A 19,958-nucleotide genomic window follows, 5' to 3' on the forward strand; every position below is an offset into this window, starting at 1 on the left:
GCAATGGGAGATTAGGGAGAAAAGTAAGTGGCTCAGGAATTGGTGTAGTAAGGAGGGGTTTGGGTTCATGGAGAACTTGACCAACTTCTCAGTTGGCTACAGGTTCTACGCTAGGGACGGGCTGCACCTCAATGGGGAGGGTTCAGCTGTACTGGGGAGAAAATGACTAGAAGGTTGGAGGATTGTTTAACCCTAGTATGCATGAAGTCACAAATCTACACTTTTACGTAACGGGGGTGTAATGATACTACAATTATGCCTACATTCAAAGTTCCCTTCTAGAATTTTCCACACACTAAATCTGCTACATCTATAGCTGCGAGCCTGTTTCCCCCTAGCTCTCTTCTTCCTCCCTCTGCTGCTTGTGTGTAACACTAAACCTCTCACCCCTCACTCAGGAATGTGGTAATAAGCAGAAACCAGTCCTTTGTCTAAGACTGTGTGCTCTGTGTCTCAGGGCTATCCTATGAGGGGGGCAGCATGATACCCTATGAGGGGCTGCATTAGACTATGAGGGGAGTTGCATTATATTCTATGGAGGGGCTGCATTATACCTTATGAAGGGGCTGCATTATACTCTGAGGGGGCTACATTATATTCTGTGGGGGGCTGTATTATACTATAAGGAGGGGGCTACATTATACACTATGGGGGCTGCATTACACTCAGGCTGGTTGCATTAAAATCTATGAGGGGGCTACGTTATATTCTATGAGGGGGCTGCATTATATTCTGTGACCGGGTTACATTATACTATATGAGGGGGCTACTTCATATACTATGAGGGGGCTATATTGTACCCTATGAGGGGGCTACTTTATATTCTATAAGGGGGGCTATCCCAACCCCTGCTACATAATTAAGACGTGTACTACTTTATATTATATCCTGATATTAGCACATTTTACCGCACAATTGATGGTCTTTTATTTATTTCTATGTAGCTACATAGTGAGCCCCAAGAATGATTTCTCTGGTGGGCCCAAGGTACTCCAGTCCGACGCTGGCTGAGCGCCTCCGCGATTGGGTGCTGGTGTAAGCTCTATATGAGAGCTGACTCCCTGCCATAATGCCCATGATCAGTGCTAGCACCGATCGCGGACACTTATCCCCTTTTGATGCCGCTGTCAAAAGTGACAGCGACATTCAGGAGCATCGCACAAGGAGTGAGCTCACTGTGTCCTTCCATCAGCACAATGCGATGAGATCATGTTATGCTGATGGCTTCGGTGGGAACCCTTGGCTGCAAGATGGCCATGGGGTCCTTTGGGGAAGGTGACCTGTGTGTGCCTGTTAAGAAGAGGAGCCTCCTCCCTGCCTGTCAGACACTGTTTTGATGCTCTGCAGTGCAGAAGCATTGCAGATTATCAGATCAGCGATCTGTCACTATTCAATGATGTCCCATAGTGGGACAATGCAAAAAACGTTATTAAAAAGTGTTATAATATTTTTAAAAATCCCCAAATAAACAAAAAAATTAATCCAATAAATACATTAACTTATGTAAAAAAAGCAAAAAATTACAAATATTTGGTATCGCCGCATCGGTAACGACAACCTAAAAAAACTGTCCCACTAGTTAATCCCTTCAGTGAACAGCGTAAAAAAACCCAATGCTTTATCATCATACCGAAGAAAAAGTGCAATAAAACGTGATAAAAAAGATGAATGTAAATAAGAATGGTTCTGCTGAAAACGTCATCTTGTCCTGCAAAAAATAAGCCCCCATACATACAGCTCCATCAGCGGAAAAATAAATAAGTTATAGCTCTCAGAATAAAGCAATGCAAAAATAATTATTTTTTTTATAAAATAGCTTTTATTGTATAAAAGCGACAAAACATACAAAAGATATAAATGTGGTATCACTGTAATCGTACTAACCCGAAGAATAAAACAGTATTAACTATTTTACCACATTTGACACAAATGAGTTTGAATGACCACTAAAGGTAATATCCTCACCAGTCAACTGTTTGCTTGCAATCAGTGTGTGTGCATAAAAGCTGAGTGAGTTTCTGGGATCCAGACAGACTCTTGCATCTTTCATCCAGCCACTGACGTTTCTGGATTGTGAGTCATGGGAAAAGCAAAAGAATTGATAAAGGATCTACAGAAAAAGGTAGCTCAACTGTATAAAACAAAAAAGGGATATAAAAAGATATCCAAGAAAATGATAATGCCTGTCAGCAGAGTTCGAACAATGATTAATATTAACAAATTGAAATTCAGGGGCTCTGTAAAATCAAAACCACTGTCAGGTAGACCAACAAAAATTTTGTCCACAACTGCCAGGAAAATTGTTCAGGAAGCCAAGAAAAACCCACAAATAACATCAGCTGAAATAGTGGACTCTCTAAAGATTAGTGTTGTGGCTGTTTAAAGATGCACAATAAATCGAGTCATCAGAAAAAAGCCATTACTACACAAATGCTAAAAAGAATCTCGCCTACAAAACAAAACAGCACAGAGACAAGCCTCAAAACTTCTGGAACAAGGTAATTTGGAGTCATGAGACCAAAATTGAACTTTTTGGCCACGACCATACATGTTACATTTGGAGAGAGGTCAACAAGGTCTATGATGAAAGGAACACCATTCCTACTGTAAAGCATGGAGGTGGATCGCTGAAGTTTTGGGGATATTTGAACTACAAAGGCACAGGAGACTTGGTCAAAATTGAAGGAAAGATGAATGCAGCATGTTATCAGCAAATACTGGAGCCAAATTTGCAAACATCAGCCCGAAAGCTGTGCATGGGACGTACTTTGACGTTCCAACATGACAACGATCCAAAACACAAGGCCAAGCATTTACAGGAACTGGAGACTTTTTGAGAAGAACTTTACCATCTGAGAAAATAAAGAACCTCATCCACAACTGCCTCAAAAGAATTCAAGCTGTCATTGATGATAGAGGGGGCAATACACGGTATTAACAAATGGGGTATGTGAACTTTTGATCAAGGTAATTTGCATGTTTTGGGTTATCATTATGATTTAAAAAGAGAAAACACAGTACTTTGACAATAAATGGCTTCACCCAACCACTAACCATGAGTGGAGAAAAAGTTTTGGTGTTATCACTCATATTCTCTGAAAAAAGGCCAAGAAAGCAAAAATTATGCCGGGGTATGTTAACTTTTGAGCACAAACTGTATATGATTTACTGTCCTCGGCTCAAGGAGCTGAACTGATATTGATTTTACAGTGTCAATTTTATGTTCATCGGAGGACGTCTCCTCCTGATTTGACATTTCAACTGTATCAATAGGTATAGTCAGTTCAGTAGGACCAACGATAGGAAATGGGATGAGTCATTTATTAGTAATGGCTCATCTGAAGAAATTTTAATATGAAACCTGCGTTGAGGCGGTGGAGACCTGTCTTATTTTACATCCATGTAAGTGTTGCTACCGTGCTTGTTTTAATTATGTATGTTTTTAATTAGTGGGAATTGTGATCCCTAAATATTTCTGGTACATGGTCTTTGGGTAAAACTTGCTAGATACCGGCTTGAATACACTACTTTATATGATACATGATGTTGGTCCCCCATTTTGTCAAATGCCCAGTAGTATTTATGCACTGTAAAAAAACGTTTTTAATATTTATTGATTACAATAAAAATATTTTTATGGGTTACACTTCTTTTTGGTCATTTTCTTTTCTAACCATTTCTTGCTTATAAGTATTTCTTGAGTGAAATTCAATATAACACACATACACACACAGCTCTGGAAAAAATTAAGAGACCACCACATCAAAACCCTGTCATGGGCAGCCCATTATCCAGACCTGAACCCCATTGAAAACCTCTGGAATGTAGTCAAGAGGATGATGGATAGTCACAAGCCATCAAACAAAGAAGAACTCCTGAAATTTTTGAGCCAGAAGCAGAGTGACAGACTGGTGGAAAGCATGCCAAGAGGCAAGATAGCTGTTTTTTAAAATCATGTTTATTCTACAAAATATTGATTTCAGAACTCTTCCTGAGTAGAAACATTAGTATTATTGTTTCTAAATGATTATGAACTTGTTTTATTTGCATTATTTGAGGTCTGAAAACACTGTTTTTTTATATTTTGACCATTTTTCTTTGTCAGAACAAAAATACAAAATTTATTGCTTGGAAATTCGGAGACATGTTGTCAGAAGTTTATAGACTAAAAGAACAATTTACATTTTACTCAAAAATATACCTATAAAGAGAAAAATCAGACAAACCGAAAATCTGAAAGAGGTCTCTTAATTTTTGCCAGAGCTGTATATATATAGTGGGATTTTTGATGTTTAAAGAGGTTGTCCACTACTTGGACAACCCCTTTTCATTCCTCAGGTTTGATCCTGTTAAAATAAAAACAATTATACAAACCTCCCATACAGATGACCTTCCAGAGGTGTCGACACCCAGGGCTTATGCGAGCCCTGAACAAATCAAACATTAAAAAGAAATTGGAGAGCAGTCATACCCCTGGCTTACAGTTGATATTCAACATGTCCGAAGGCGGGGACAGTGAAGCTGGCCTTGATTGGGCGCAGGGCTTGTGTAATGTAACGTCACATGAGCCCTGGGAAAGCGAGTTCCGACAGCGCTGGGAATGGCACTGGCAAGGTAGGAGATTATTACTGATTTTACATTAATGAGGCCAAACATGAGGAATGACAAGAGGTTACCTGGTAGTTGACAACAACTTTAAGAAGGTACATTTTTCAGTTAAAACATTCTGAATATGAAAACGGCTTCTACCCTGTGTGACTGCTCATGTGACTAAGAAGAGATGATTTTGCTACAAAACATTTCCCACATTCTGAACATGAAAAAGGCTTCTCCCCTGTGTGCATTCTCTGGTGCCTAAGCAAATCTGATTTATGGTTAAAACATTTCCCACATTCTGAACATGAAAAAGGCTTCTCCTCTGTGTGAATTCTCTGGTGCCTAAGCAAACCTGACTTATGGTTAAAACATTTTCCACATTCTGAACATGAAAAAGGCTTCTCCCCTGTGTGAATTATCTGGTGCATAAGCAAACTTGTTTTCTGATTAAAACATTTCCCACATTCTGAACATGAAAAAGGCTTCTCCCCTGTGTGAATTCTCTGGTGCCTAAGCAAATCTGATTTATGGTTAAAACATTTCCCACATTCTGAACATGAAAAAGGCTTCTCCCCTGTGTGAATTATCTGGTGCATAAGCAAACTTGTTTTCTGATTAAAACATTTCCCACATTCTGAACATGAAAAAGGCTTCTCCCCTGTGTGAGTTCTCTGGTGCATAAGCAAACTTATTTTCTGATTAAAACATTTCCCACATTCTGAACATGAAAAAGGCTTCTCCCCTGTGTGAATTCTCTGGTGCCTAAGCAAATCTGATTTATGGTTAAAACATTTTCCACATTCTGAACATGAAAAAGACTTCTCCTCTTTGTGCGTTCTCTGGTGTCTATTAAGATGCGTTTTCCAGTTAAAACATTTCCCACATTCTGAACATGAAAAAGGCTTCTCCCCTGTGTGAGTTCTCTGGTGCATAAGCAAACTTGTTTTCTGATTAAAACATTTCCCACATTCTGAACATGAAAAAGGCTTCTCCCCTGTGTGAATTCTCTGGTGCCTAAGCAAATCTGATTTTTGGCTAAAACATTTCCCACATTCTGAACATGAAAAAGGCTTCTCCTCTTTGTGCGTTCTCTGGTGTCTATCAAGATGCGTTTTCCAGTTAAAACATTTCCCACATTCTGAACATAAAAAAGGCTTCTCCCCTGTGTGAATTCTCTGGTGCCTAAGCAAATCTGATTTTTGGCTAAAACATTTCCCACATTCTGAACATGAAAAAGGCTTATCACCTGTGTGGGTTCTCTGGTGTCTAGCAAGTTGCGTTTTCTGGTTAAAACATTTCCCACATTCTGAACAGGAAAATCTATTCTCTGCTGTGTGAATCTTAAGAAAAGACTTTTCGAGGGGAAAACTGTTTCCATATTCTGAACGTGAAAGTGGCTTCTTTGCTTTAGGACCAGTAAGTTTTTTAATGCTTATTTTGCAACTTTGATTTTCCTCAGTAATTGGTAATGAATCAGAAGACAGGACCTGTTTAAAGGAATCAGATGATTGATCTTTGCTGTGAAGAGATGTTGATATATCTGAAGTAATGACATTCACTTCAGTTGTATCCTGTGGGATCTCAAAATCTTCTGATTTGAAAACTGAAGATGTCAGCTGTTCCTCTGATCTCCTGGTACAGTCATCTGCTAAGAATAAAACCTATTATTTTGGGGTAAAATATTCTTGAATTTTTCATTTTTTAATATTTCCACTTAAACTGTAAAAATGACAAGTTATGTAAAATATTGAATCATTCACTGAGACAATGACAGTTCATACTCTAATAGAAAACATCATAGGATGAACCAGTAGAGCATGGTGTTCATTTCTTTGTTCATTCTGCCTCCCAAATGTGGAATAAAAAAAAGACACCAATGTTATGTAGCTGAAAATAATACCAATAAAAATGTCAACTCATCTCACAATAAACAAGTTTCTACTCAGGTCCATCGTCTATCAATGGAAAAACAGAGGTTTCCACATCATTAGTGTCTCAAAGGCTCTTAAAAAGGGGGGCGTGGCCTAGCGGCATGTGAGGAGGACATGTGCCTGCAGAGCTCCCGCATGTCCTAGTTAATTACTGCTGCTAAATCCCCACAGCACAACCGGTAATTAACTGTGGAGAGGCCCTGGGGACTGGTGGAGGTCGTAGGGCCATCGTGGGAGCATTCATGGCGTGCAACGTGCTGAAAAAAGTCAAAAGAGGATTGCAGGAGAGATGGCCGCTGGTTCCCAAGATGGTGCCGCTGCTTCAGCGCGTGCTTTGGCAGATGCAGAAGCTGATAGTGCAGCTAGAAATAGAGAAGTAGCGGCTCGTCTGCAGCGATTTGCCCGAGTGGAGGAAGTGGAGAAGGAATCTCCTCAAACAGTTGGAGAAGATCCAGGCACCGGAGGAGAAGGTACAGAGCGGGGGATGAGTGAAGAGGGGGAGGAGGAGACAGAGTGCTGGAGGGCAGAGGAACCAGGCGGCTCTGGCTAGCTGGGGAGAACTGGTGGAGCAAAATAAGAAACAGCTCACAGCGCTGAAGCTGCAGGTTCCTGCTGAACCCACTATAAAAGACGTGCTTGTGGCTGTTATGCATTGTGGATCAGCCATTACTAATGTGCTCACTCAGCTGGGCTTTGTACAGGCGTCAATGCAGAATGTAAAATATGACCTCCACACAGTTAAGGACAGAACTGAGCAATTAGAAAAAAGAGTTGGTGTGGTGAAAAATACAGTCTCTAACTCTGCGCAGCATAATAAGGAGCTCAAAAAAGATCTTGCTGCTGTATGGAATAAAACGGATGACCTTGAAAACAGGTCCAGGCGCAATAATGTCCGTATTGTCGGAGTCCCGGAGCGCTGCGAGGGCAAAAACCCTACTACTTTTAATCGAAGCCTGGATAAAGGAAAAAGTTGGGCCAGACAATCTGACTCACTTGTATGCGGTGGAGCGCGCTCATAGGGTCCCGGCTCGTCCCCCTCCCCCTGGCCATCCACCAAGACCCATCCTGGCTAAAATACTTCACTACAGAGACATGGACAGTATTCTTCGCTTCTCAAGAGACCACCCTGATCTAACTATTGATGGTTCTAGAGTTTCATTCTATCCAGATTTTTCACCGAAAGTGCAAAAAATGAGAGCTCAATTTGTTGATATTAAAAAACGACTGAGGGCCCTTGACATCAAGTACTCTATGATCTTCCCGGACAAATTACGGGTCGAAGTTGGGAACAAATCTCATTTTTTTCTGGAAGCTACAGAGGCAGCTGAATGGTTGGACCTGAACGAACAACATCTAAGAAGGGAGGTGGAGGACTGTGGTGAAGAAACATGAATCTTTTGGACGTTCTGGGTGTTTTGAGCTGTTCCTGTGTCTAGATGGTTGCTTTGTGTTGTGGGGCATTATCCTGAAATATGTGGGGGCGAGCTAGGAACTAAAGCGCCCAGTATTTGGCTTTATACATTTTAAGGGGGATAACATTGTCCTTCTTTGTGATGGGCCTAATACAGTTGAGAGTTACGTTGGGATGTGTTATTAGGGGGGAGGGAGGGAGGGAATGGGGGGGTGTTAGGTCCTTTGATAGGTGCACATATGTCCAAAGGTATTTAGCTAAGATTAGTTGCATATTGTTGTTTAAATTTAAAAATACCAATTATGGGGGACGTTAAAATTCTTAGCTGGAATGTAAGAGGGATGAAATCTCCTGTAAAAAGACAGGTGATTTTTTCTTTTATTATGGATCGCAAACCAACTGTAATTTGCTTGCAAGAGACGCACCTTACACGTGAAACACTTAATATTCTGGATAAAAGGTGGATAGTGGCGTGATATCATTCTACCAGTACTCTAGAGGTAACAGTATACTAATTAGACAGGGTGCTCAATTTTCATGTAATCGGGTGTTGGTAGATGAAGAGGGGCAATTTGTTCTTTTGTATTGTACGTTGTCTGCGGTCACGATGGTACTCATATCTATATATATTCCTCCGCCATATAGTAGCAAAATCATATATAAAATCCTAACTATTTCGAGAGATTTTCCAGGAGTCCCATATTTAGTGGTGGGTGACTTTAACAACATTTTGGATGCCCATTGGGATAGAGGTAATCATGCACCTATAAAACCGGAAGGCAACTGCACACCATTCGGGGCGCTCCTGCGCGAACTAGCCTTAACTGATCTGTGGAGATGCAGGAATCCTGGGGTATATCAGTACTCATGTTTCTCCTCTACTTTTTCCTCCTTGTCTCGCGTCGACTTGGCTCTGGGCGACGGTCTCATACTGGGGAAAATTATGAATGTTGAATATCTATCGAGGACGGTGTCGGACCATTCGCCCCTGTCTATTATAATTAAAGGAGATAATAATATATCACGAGATAGGCCGCTTTGGCGTTTAAATCCGTTTTGGCTACAACTAGTTGACAGGACTGATTCATTCACGTCTGAATTACAGGAATTTCTAGGGTTTAATGAGAATTCGGCCTCTAGTCCGGTGGTTTGGGAGTCTCTGAAGGCATATTTGCGTGGTATGTTCATACGTGAGATTTCAAAGATTAAGTCTAGTTCTAAAGTAGAATGAAATCCAAACTTTTGCTCCAGGAATTGGACGATGCAGAGCGGGCTTTTTCAATACAGGTCACTCCCAGTGCACAACAGAGACTTAAGGATGCTCAGTTGCGAGTGACCAAAATGACTCTGGAAGTGGCAGCGCAGAAACGTATGTTCCAATCGACCCAATTCTTTGAAAATGCAGAAAGTGTGGGGCACCTACTCTCAGTTATAACGTCAGCACAAAAGGGGTCATCATTCATACCTGGGCTCAGTGGTGAAAATGGGACACTTGTTACTGATGCACCGGGAATCATGGGAGTTTTGGGGGCCTTCTTTACTAACCTGTATTCCTCTCATTCTGGGGCTTCCGCGGAAGATCTTAAGGATTTTTTGGGATTAGCTAAACTTTCACGACTCTCTGACGCAGACAGAAATTTGCTGGACGAACCCCTGGATTTGGATGAGCTTGAGGAGGCCTTGAGCACTATGTCTAATGGCAAGGCACCGGGGGTGGATGGCCTGCCAGTGGAAGTCTATAAAAAATATAAGTCAGTATTACTCCCACTGCTGCTGACTACACTTAATGATAGCCTTGGACTTGGGGTCCTCCCGACATCCATGCGGGAAGCTATTATTACTGCCTTACTGAAAAAAGATAAGGATCCCACCCTCCCGGCCTCGTACAGGCCAATTTCCCTTCTGACAGTAGACATCAAATTATTAGCAAAGGTACTGGCCACTCGTCTTTCGAAGGTAGTAGAATCTTTAGTACACCCGGATCAGACGGGATTTATGCCTGGTAAGTCAACGGCCCTAAATATTAGAAGATTGTATCTTAACATGCAGGTGGGGGCGGATAATGTGGGGAGGAGGGCAGTCCTGTCTCTTGATGCTGCTAAGGCATTTGACAGCGTGGAGTGGAAATACCTTTTTGCCACACTTCAATGCATGGCTTCATTGGTTGGATTAAGCTTCTGTACTCTGCACCATTGGCAAGATTGCACGCGAACGGATTGCTGTCTGGGCCCTTCCCTCTTCACAGGGGTACGAGGCAGGGCTGTCCTCTATCTCCGCTGCTCTTTGCCTTGGCGGTGGAGCCCTTGGCTTCGAGGATAAGACTAAACCCGGAAATTGAAGGATTTAGGTATGGGGCATTGGAGGAGAAAGTGGCTCTTTATGCAGATGATATTCTTTTGTTCTTAGCCGACCCTGACAGATCACTGAATAGTGCAATGTCACTTCTTACCTCATTTGGAGCTGTCTCGGGACTAGTTATAAACTGGGAAAAGTCTGCTATTCTCCCATTAGACCCAACTGTGATCAGAGTTCCACAAGTGCCGGTGGTGTCGTGCCTTAAATACCTGGGTATTAATGTATCTAATAACATACCAGACTATGAGCGTTTAAATCTCTCACAGCTTGTAGCTAAGATTAAACAAAAGATTAAGGCATGGGCTAAGTTACATCTGTCAATGGTGGGGAGAGTGAATCTGTTGAAAATGGTGATTATGCCATAACTTTTGTATGTTGTTCATAACTCCCCGATTTGGCTCTCTGAAAATAGGTTCTTTAAAATTAATGCACTGTTGAGGGAACTTATTTGGCTAAAAAAGGGTGCGAGGATCAAGTCAGAACACTTACAAAGGGGTAAGGAGGAGGGAGGGCTGGCATTGCCTAACCCTTGGTTATATTTTTTATCTTCTCAGTGTCAGCATCTAGCAGGGGGATCGGAAGACGCATTTGTGGAGATGGGGGGAGCTCGAGGGATTCTCCAGTTTCTTGGGGGTCGGGGACCTCAATTGTCTAAGTTGGAGGCGAATAAATTCAGACCTTGGATAGCTAAACTTCCGACGGTAATGCTTTTGGTTAAGGTGTGGGGTCAAATCAAAAGTTTAAGAGGAATTGCTGGGTTCACGAGGTATGCTCCCATATGGGACAATCCACATTTGCCGCAATTGAGGACATTGAAAGGGTTCGCGCAGTGGCGACTTGTGGGTATCTGGTGGCTTGCACAGCTGATAGATGGGGGGGGTCTTCAAATCATTCGATGACCTGCGAAGAGATTTCCCACTTCAACATTCTACATTCTACCAGTATTTACAGGTGAGGCATGCTTATACAATGCAGACTCGCATGCACCCTATTATTATACATCATGATGCTGTAATTAATAGGCTCGGTCTGCTGACATCCACGAGAGGATTGATTTCTTTTGTGTATGGGGAACTCCTTTCAAAGGTGCTATTATGTCACCCGATAACGGCGTTAATGAAATGGGAATAACAAGTAGGTGGGATTTCGGCAGACCAATGGGAATCAATAATGCAAATGATCCCTAAGTTGTCCCTTAGTGAGCCCAGTCGTTTGTCCCAACTATACATCCTCTACAGGGTTTATAGAACTCCAAAGTGGTTGTTTGATTTGGGTTTGAGATAAGATTCAAAATGTCCCAAATGTGCGCTTGACAATGCGGATATTCTACATATGCTCTGGACGTGTCCGTGCTTACAGATATTTTGGATTATGGTTCTTAACTTAATATATGTAGCCACTGAGCAGGACATTCCCAGAGATCCCATTATCTGTGTACTGGGATGTGTGGAGGAGGTGAGGGGCGACGATCATCTACAAACATCAGTTGCTAGAATGCTCTTTATTGCTAGGAAACTAATAGCGCATCACTGGATCTCAGATAAAGTCCCCACGCGTAGAGAATATGTAAATAAGCTTAACCTTACATTGTGCAGAGAGAAGGCCATTTATCTTAAACGAGGAAGGCCGGCAATGTTTGAAAAAATTTGGGCAGGATGGTTGAACATTCCAGGTTTATCATCTGTAAATTTGTTATCGTAACAACATGTTCATGATACTCTGAATATGATTTATGTGTACATTATCATACTATGCGCCTTAGGATGTGTGCCTTATTTATGTATGCTTTGTATCTATTTTGGTATAACTTAGCATTGTACCAGGGAATGGGATGGGGGGGAGGTAGGGAATGTTATGTTTTTAAAATTTCAATAAAAAATATGTGATTAAAAAAAAAGGCTCTTAAAAAGCAACAAGGCTTCCATAAACGAATCCAGCAATATCTGCTATCCCAATGTCAAATCTCCCCGATTCTGAGCCTTGCAGTGAGCCCAAACCACATTTAGCATCCATGTATTTGGCATTACTATAATGAGAGGAAGCCACTTAATTTACAGTGTGTGTCTCCTAGGGCACAATCTGGGCGCTATGTTCTGGGTAATAAAAAAGTATATTTGCAATTATCACTCCAACATCCACTGTGTGCTAATTTCCAGAAAGAGCCTGTGGATTAATTCACTGAGGGTTATAATTTCCCAAATTTTGCAGGGAGCCCTCCCTCCTCCTTACCTTACTGCTCTGATTTTCTGCCCTTTTGTCATATTAGGGCTTCTGCAAATGGTGTGTCCCATCTCTTCTGGGATCCGCTCCTGCGACATCTGCTTCTGTCACCAGGTGCAGCCTTATTCATTTTCCAGGTGTCGCTGGTAATGGAAGAGACGTCAGAACCAGAAGCTCTGGGTGGCACAGGCTCTGTCCAGCCACTAAAATTAGGGTGCCTGTGACCAGTAATACCATCTAGTCTAGCAGAATGGATGAGTGAGCTGTCCAGCTGGAGTAATCTGCTCCCTGCTTCAGGCAACTGGAAAGTACCACACTCTACTGAAGTTCGAAGCATATAGCTGGAATCTGCCACATACAGCCATGTTCTCCTCTGGTTCAGTCCTCTGTGCTCAGCTCCAGATTTGTGTATTTGTTTCCTGTTGTGACCCCTGCCCATTTACGGATTGTTCTTGCATCTTCTGATTTTGTATTTCTTACAGGCCCATCATAATATTTTTTTCAAGTGATTTTCTAACTTGTCGGCACATTCTACGTATGCTGTCATTTGACTTTATAGTTTACAGATTTGGGAAGGTAACGATCAGCCACTTTCACAATTTCACAAAGTAATTTTAACATTTTCAGATGGAGGAGAATATTGTGGTATAAAAGGCAAAATGGCGATCACACAATTGTGATAGGTCCGGACTACATCCCTGATAAAGCAGCCTCAGCTGGTGACTGAAAATAATCTGTGACTAATCTACATTTAGTGGTTACTACTCACCTGGGCGGTTATCTGTAGGAATCTCCTCTTTACACCGCTCATCACCCCTCACATATGTCTCTGTAGTATTAATATGGGTCAGATCTTCACCCTGAAACAAATATTGTAAAAGTCACAGACAGATGGAGAAGTCACATCTATGATCAGCTCTAATCCTGCCATCTCCACCGTTCTCATTACACAAGTATAAAACATATAATACTGGTGGATAAAACAAGACTGAGCACAAGATCTTCACAGCCGGCTACACATCATAGGGGAGATCTCATGACACCTTCACTCCATCTACCTGATGATCCTGAGGAACATTGGGATCTTCTTCTTTACAGTCCTGTGGAAGAAGAGGACGGGGACATCTCTCTGGTGTTGTCCTCTTACTGGATAGATCTGGAGGAAACACATACAGGGACTGAATTCATTCTTTACATACAGATAATTATAGGCCGTGTGTATTTAGTCCTGTCTCTTACCTGGTGATGTGAGGGGCTGGGGAACCTCCATCATGGCGTCCTTGTACAGATCTTTGTGTCCTTCTAAATACTCCCACTCCTCCATGGAGAAATAGATAGCGACATCCTGACACCTTATAGGAACCTGACACATACAATGATACCGTCATCTCCCAATCCCTTCATAGCGTTACTGTATAATGTCCCAGCATTCCCAGCAGTGTCACCTCTCCAGTCAGCAGCTCAATCATCTTGTAGGCGAGTTCTAGGATCTTCTGGTTATTGATGTCCTCATGTATCAGGGGGTGAGGTGGAGGCCGTGTGATTGGGCTCAGGGGTCTTCCCCATCCCTCAGACACAGGGTCCTGACAGCGCTCACTAGAGGTCTTCTTCACCACTGTGTAATCCTGGTAATGGAGAGACACATTAATAAATCTCACTACAGACATTTCCAGAGTCCTCACCTCTCCAGTTCTGTCCATCTGTTATTCCCATAGATAAGAATGATGTAATGTGACGTCATCAGAATTTCTCACCTCTCCAGTAATCCGGAAGAGGATCTCTAGGGTGAGGTGTAATATCCTCTCCACCATCTTGTCTCTGTCCATATCCATCCTTGATGGGTAAATCAGGAAAATTCTCTTATACAGAAGATCTTCACTGAGAGGATCCGATATTGTAGAGACCTGAATGAGAAGAAGATGAAACGATGTAACATCATAAAAATCCTGTGTAATAATACAATTACTGGAGGTAATAAGGGAAACATATGAGGAGATTTATTATTTTACAGTATTTAGTTTCCTTCTTTACATCTACTAATAAAACCTATATATTTAGGCCACAGACAACAAGCAGTTTCTCCCTCGGAGTCGGCAGCTGAATACGTTCCTCATAGACTCATCTTCCATAACGCTAATTCTCGTCTCATTTCCCGACACTGGAATCGGCATTAGTAATACTGCAGGAGATATTCATTATACGGGACAGGAGAAATAACTACTTCATGGTGAGGACGACATCTTCATCTTCTACTACGGCTCTAGAAACATATTTGGCCAGAGTCCGTCACTGACTCCATCCCCACCGGCCGTCTATATGAAGGTTTCCCGTCTTCCCCGCACTGTAATCTTCTATCACGTTAGATCTCAGGTCTGAGTCACACACAGAAGTTTGAGGCTTTTATAAAAGATTTTTTGTAAGAACAAGACAGGAGATATCTGAGGCCAATGTCTCCATGTACAGAGATTGTTTCCTATGGATATGATGTGTTTAGCTTTTTCTTGTAGGCTTCCATATGGAAAACACCAAGAGCAACAAAAATTGGGGATGGAGGATTTCTAGGAACATTATACTGTGTGTGCGAACCAAGAAAGGCACCGTACTATTAGACTAACATGCTTCCTTAAAAAAAACCCTAAATATAACATTTTCTAACAACCCCACAATCTGTGACTCTTCGGGGTAAATCGCTCTCTCACCATTGGATTAGAGCTGATACTATGAAGCTAAAGTGACTAAACAGACTTTCTGTCCCCTCCATAAAGGGGCACTTTCCCGTGTTTGTCAGAACTGTCCAAGGATTATTAGAGGGGATAGTTTCTCCACAATTAGAAGGGACACCTGTGGATATTGGGGTCTTTACCTGCTACAGTCCTGGTGTGGAGCCTCCACCCGCAGAGCCGCACTCCACATATATGGCTGCTCTGTGCGCACAGGACCTGTGATGAGGTCACAGGAGGGGAGGACTCAGGGGTCACATGATCAGGGCCTCAGTGTATGCAGGACTCTGCTGTGCTGGTTGTCATGGTGCTGGATGAGGGCAAGTTTCTGTGTGGGGTCAGGAGGGGTTTACAGGGTGGATGTAGCAGAGCCGCGTGTGTACGAGGTGTACGGAGCGGAGCCGTGTGTGTACAAGACGTACGGAGCAGAGCCGTGTGTGTACGAGGTGTACGGAGCGGAGCCGTGTGTGTACGAGGTGTACGGAGCAGAGCCGTGTGTGTACGAGGTGTACGGAGCAGAGCCGTGTGTGTACGAGGTGTACGGAGCGGAGCCGTGTGTGTACGAGGTGTACGGAGCGGAGCCGTGTGTGTACGAGATGTACGGAGCAGAGCCGTGTGTGTACGAGGTGTGCGGAGCAGAGCCGTGTGTGTACGAGGTGTACGGAGCGGAGGCATGTGTGTACGAGGTGTACAGAGCGGAGGCATGTGTGTACGAGGTGTACGGAGCGGAGCCGTGTGTACGAGATGTACGGAGCAGAGCCGTGTGTGTACGAGGTGTACGGAGTGGAGCCGTGTGTACGAGGTGTACGGAGCAGAGCCGTGTGTGTACGAGGTGTACGGAGCAGAGCTGTGTGTGTACAAGGTGTACGGAGCGGAGGCATGTGTGTACGAGATGTACGGAGCGGAGCCGTGTGTGTATGAGGTGTACGGAGCGGAGCCATGTGTATGAGGTGTACGGAGTGGAGCCGTCTGTGTACAAGGTGTACGGAGCGGAGGCATGTGTGTACAAGGTGCACGGAGCGGAGTCATGTGTGTACAAGGTGTAAGGAGCAGAGCCTTCTGTGTACAGACCCCTGTGTGTGCAGTGCCATGTGTAAAGACTCCTGTGCGCGGACCCCTCTGTGTATGCTGTATACCCCCAGCTTCGGTCTCAGACCCCTCTGTGTACGCTGTATACACCCGTATACCCCAGCTTCGGGGGCAGACCCCTCTTTGTATGCTGTATATACCCTCATCTTCGGTCACAGACCCCTTTGTGTACGCTGTATACACCTGTATACCCTCGACTTCGGTCACAGACTCCTCTGAGAATGCTGAAACCACCTGTATACCCCCAGCTTTGGTCGCAGACCCCTCTGTGTACACTGCATACACCCGTATACCCCCAGCTTCGGTTGCAGACTCCTTTGTGGACACTGTATTCCCCCGCTTCAGTCGCAGATCACTCTGTGTACATTGTATACCCCCGTATACCCCCGGCTTCGGTCACAGACCCCTCTGTGTATGCTGTATACACCCATATACCCCCAGCTTCAGTCATAGACCCCTCTGTGTATGCTGTACACACCTGTATACCCCCAGCTTTGGTCACAGACCCCTCTGTCTACGCTGTATACACCCGTATACCTCTGCTTCAGTCGCAGACCCCTCTGTACACTGTATACACCCGTATACTCCCAGCTTCAGTTTCAGACCCCTCTGTGTACACTGTATACACCCATATACCCCCAACTTCGGTCGCAGACCCCTCTGTGTATACTGTATACACCCGTATACCCCCACCTTTGGTTTCAGACCCCTCTGTGTACACTGTATACACCCGTATATACACCTGTATTCCACCAGATTTGGTTACAAACCCCTCTGTGTATGCTGTATATACCCATATACCCCCAGCTTTGGTCACAGAACCCCGGCTCTATCCCCCTGTAGATCTGACCCCGGACACACTCGGTAAAACTGGTCGTCGGTCTCTCGTCTTTCGCAAATACACTGATAACAGAAGATGGAGTCAGATGAACCTTCCTACAAAACATGAGAACAAAGTCATTACTACAGGACTGTACAGTGCCTTGCGAAAGTATTCGACCCCCTGGAACTTTTCAACCTTTTCCCACATATCACGCTTCAAACATAAAGATACCAAATGTAAAATTTTGGTGAAGAATCAACAAGTAGGAAACAATTGTGAAGTTGAATGAAATTTATTGGTTATTTTAAATTTTTTGGGAAATACAAAAACTGAAAAGTGGGGCGTGCAATATTATTCGGCCCCTTTACTTTCAGTGCAGCAAACTCACTCCAGAAGTTCGTTGTGCATCTCTGAATGATCCAATGTTGTCCTAAATGACTAATGATGATAATTATCCACCTGTGTGTAATCAAGTCTCCATATAAATGCCCCTGCTCTGTGATAGTCTCAGGGTTCTGTTTGAAGCACAGAGAGCATCATGAAGACCAAGGAACACAACAGGCAGATCCGTGATACTGTTGTGGAGAAGTTTAAAGCCGGATTTGGATACAAAATGATTTCCAAAACTTTAAACATCCCAAGGAGCACTGTGCAAGCGATCATATTAATCCAGGTGTTAGAATGGCCAAGTCAAAGTCCAGACCTGAATCCCATCGAGAGTCTGTGGAAAGAGCTGAAAACTGCTGTTCACAAACGATCTCCATCAAACCTCACTGAGCTCGAGCTGTTTCCCAGGAAGAAAGGGCAAGAATTTCATTCTCTCGATGTACAAAACTGATAGAGACATACCCCAAGCAACTTGCAGCTGTAATCGCAGCAAAAGGTGGCGCAATAAAGTATTAAGTTAAAGGGGCCGAATAATATTGCACGCCCCACTTTTCAGTTTTTGACTTTCCACAAAATTTTAAAATAACCAATAAATTTAGTTCAACTTCACAATTGTGTCCCACTTGTTGTTGATTCTTCACCATAAATTTACAATTGGTATCTTTATGTTTGAAGCATGATATGTGGGAAAAGGTTGAAAAGTTCCAGGGGGCCGACTACTTTCGCAAGGCACTGTATATGTATACAGGGTGGGCCATTTATATGGATGCACCTAAATAAAATGGGAATGATTGATGATATGAATTTCCTGTTTGTGGCATATTAGTATATGGGAGGGGGAACATTTTTCAAGATGGGTGGTGACCATTGCGGCCATTTTGAAGTCGACCATTTTGGATCCATCTTTATTTTTTTCAATGGGAATAGGGTTATGTGACACATCAAACTTATTGAAAATTTCACAAGAAAACAATGGTGTGGTTAGTTTTAATGTAACTATTCTTTCATGAGTTATTGTACTGCTAAAATGTCAAAAGACCATCAGGAACCCATATTGGTATCCTGACTTTAATGACTCCTTTAAGACAACCTGTCTTTGAAGACCCTTTTAAGACTTCTGTAAGAAATATTTGACAGTTGACGTGCGTCCCTTGGATACCCGATGTGTACGTTAGTTACGAGCGCGCTGTTACAGGGAGCTGGTAACTAACGTACACATCGGGCATCTAAGGGAAGCACGTCCCTTGGATACCCGATGTTTACGTTAGTTACCAGCTCCCTGCATCAGCGCGCTGGTAACTAATGAACACAGCGACGCCGCGCGCTCGGCATCGCTGTGCTGATCGCTGGTGAAGCTGTCTGTTTGACAGCTCACCAGTGATATAGAAGAGTTAATGGTTTACTTTATATCCCTTTAATTACCTTTAAGACTTCAACTGCCTTTTGCCTATTATTGCTATGTGTTATTCTTATGTAGACTATTAGTCTCTGTCTCCAAGGAAACTATACTTATTATCATATTTGTTCTCACCAACATGTTCTGGGTACATTGTAAACAAGGTACGACCCTGAGGTGATGGTGGGGGCCAAATGAGCTCCATAGAGTCACATATTGTTGTAAATGGTATAAAAGTTTCCTTGTATTTCATTACGTCAGATAAAGTGATTTGACCACGGCTTGTGTGTTGAGTCTCTTTGTCTCCAAGTGCTTGCAACAGAAGGGCGAAACCTCATAATTCGGACTCACTGGTGATCTGGCATAGCTGATGCTTGGTCAGAACAAAAAGCAGCTACAACAGTTTTTGACGTGCAACGGGGACTGTGGAAACCAGCCTATTCGGAATCCGTATGTGGGAGCTTCCTGGGAGGTTGAATATGCAGAATCCAGGCTGCAGCAGGTGAGAACATTTATTCTTACATTGATTCTGCATCTGCAACCTTTCTAAGGATGCCTACATATCTCTGGGTAAGACTGTACAACACGGTTCAAAAGAACCCACATCACCAGTGAGTGGTGAGTATGTCTGTATGAGAGTTGAATAATAGAGTAATAAGATAATAATTGTCATCTGTATTATCTGTTAATCTGTTCTGGTAATATACTAATATACTAACTGGTTGTGTACTGGTGTACTGTGTAGCACAGAGCCTGGAATAGACTCTGTGCAGCGTCTATTTTGGATTGGCAGTAAATCATATGAGGCTGTATTTTGTATAGGGCTGTGGTTTTTGGCTGTTTTCGACCTTCTGACGTTGGTTTGGTTTTCATTGATTCTTGTTGTTTAAAAAGTTGGCTTTGATGTTCTCAGAGTGTCAGTGGACACTGCTGTAAGTTAAGGTATCAAATCCAAAGCGCAAGATAGGCAGGCTGTGTGAATCCTTGTATGAGAACCTCTGAATGAGTTGAGAGATGAGTAATTGAGTAT

The 19,958-nt window shown here is 43.0% G+C and overlaps 1 protein-coding gene across 1 annotated transcript in view; it reads right to left on the minus strand.

Moving 5' to 3' along the window:
- LOC141047158 (uncharacterized) overlaps positions 1-14,414 on the minus strand; it is a 139,221-nt gene extending 124,807 nt beyond the window's left edge. The window contains exons 1-7 of the mRNA XM_073542116.1: positions 14,268-14,414; positions 13,959-14,138; positions 13,753-13,876; positions 13,572-13,669; positions 13,283-13,373; positions 4,748-6,241; positions 4,677-4,693 (exon numbers count right to left, since the gene is read on the minus strand). Of these exons, the coding sequence (XP_073398217.1) occupies positions 4,677-4,693; positions 4,748-6,241; positions 13,283-13,373; positions 13,572-13,669; positions 13,753-13,876; positions 13,959-14,138; positions 14,268-14,345 (2,082 nt within the window). The 5' untranslated portion in view covers positions 14,346-14,414. The remainder of the gene's footprint in view (positions 1-4,676; positions 4,694-4,747; positions 6,242-13,282; positions 13,374-13,571; positions 13,670-13,752; positions 13,877-13,958; positions 14,139-14,267) is intronic.
- Positions 14,415-19,958: the final 5,544 nt, after the last annotated feature.

The sequence above is a fragment of the Dendrobates tinctorius genome, unplaced genomic scaffold (assembly GCF_039654945.1).
Source record: "Dendrobates tinctorius isolate UK_male_01 unplaced genomic scaffold, ASM3965494v1 ptg000126l, whole genome shotgun sequence".
NCBI classification, from domain to species: Eukaryota; Metazoa; Chordata; class Amphibia; order Anura; family Dendrobatidae; genus Dendrobates; species Dendrobates tinctorius.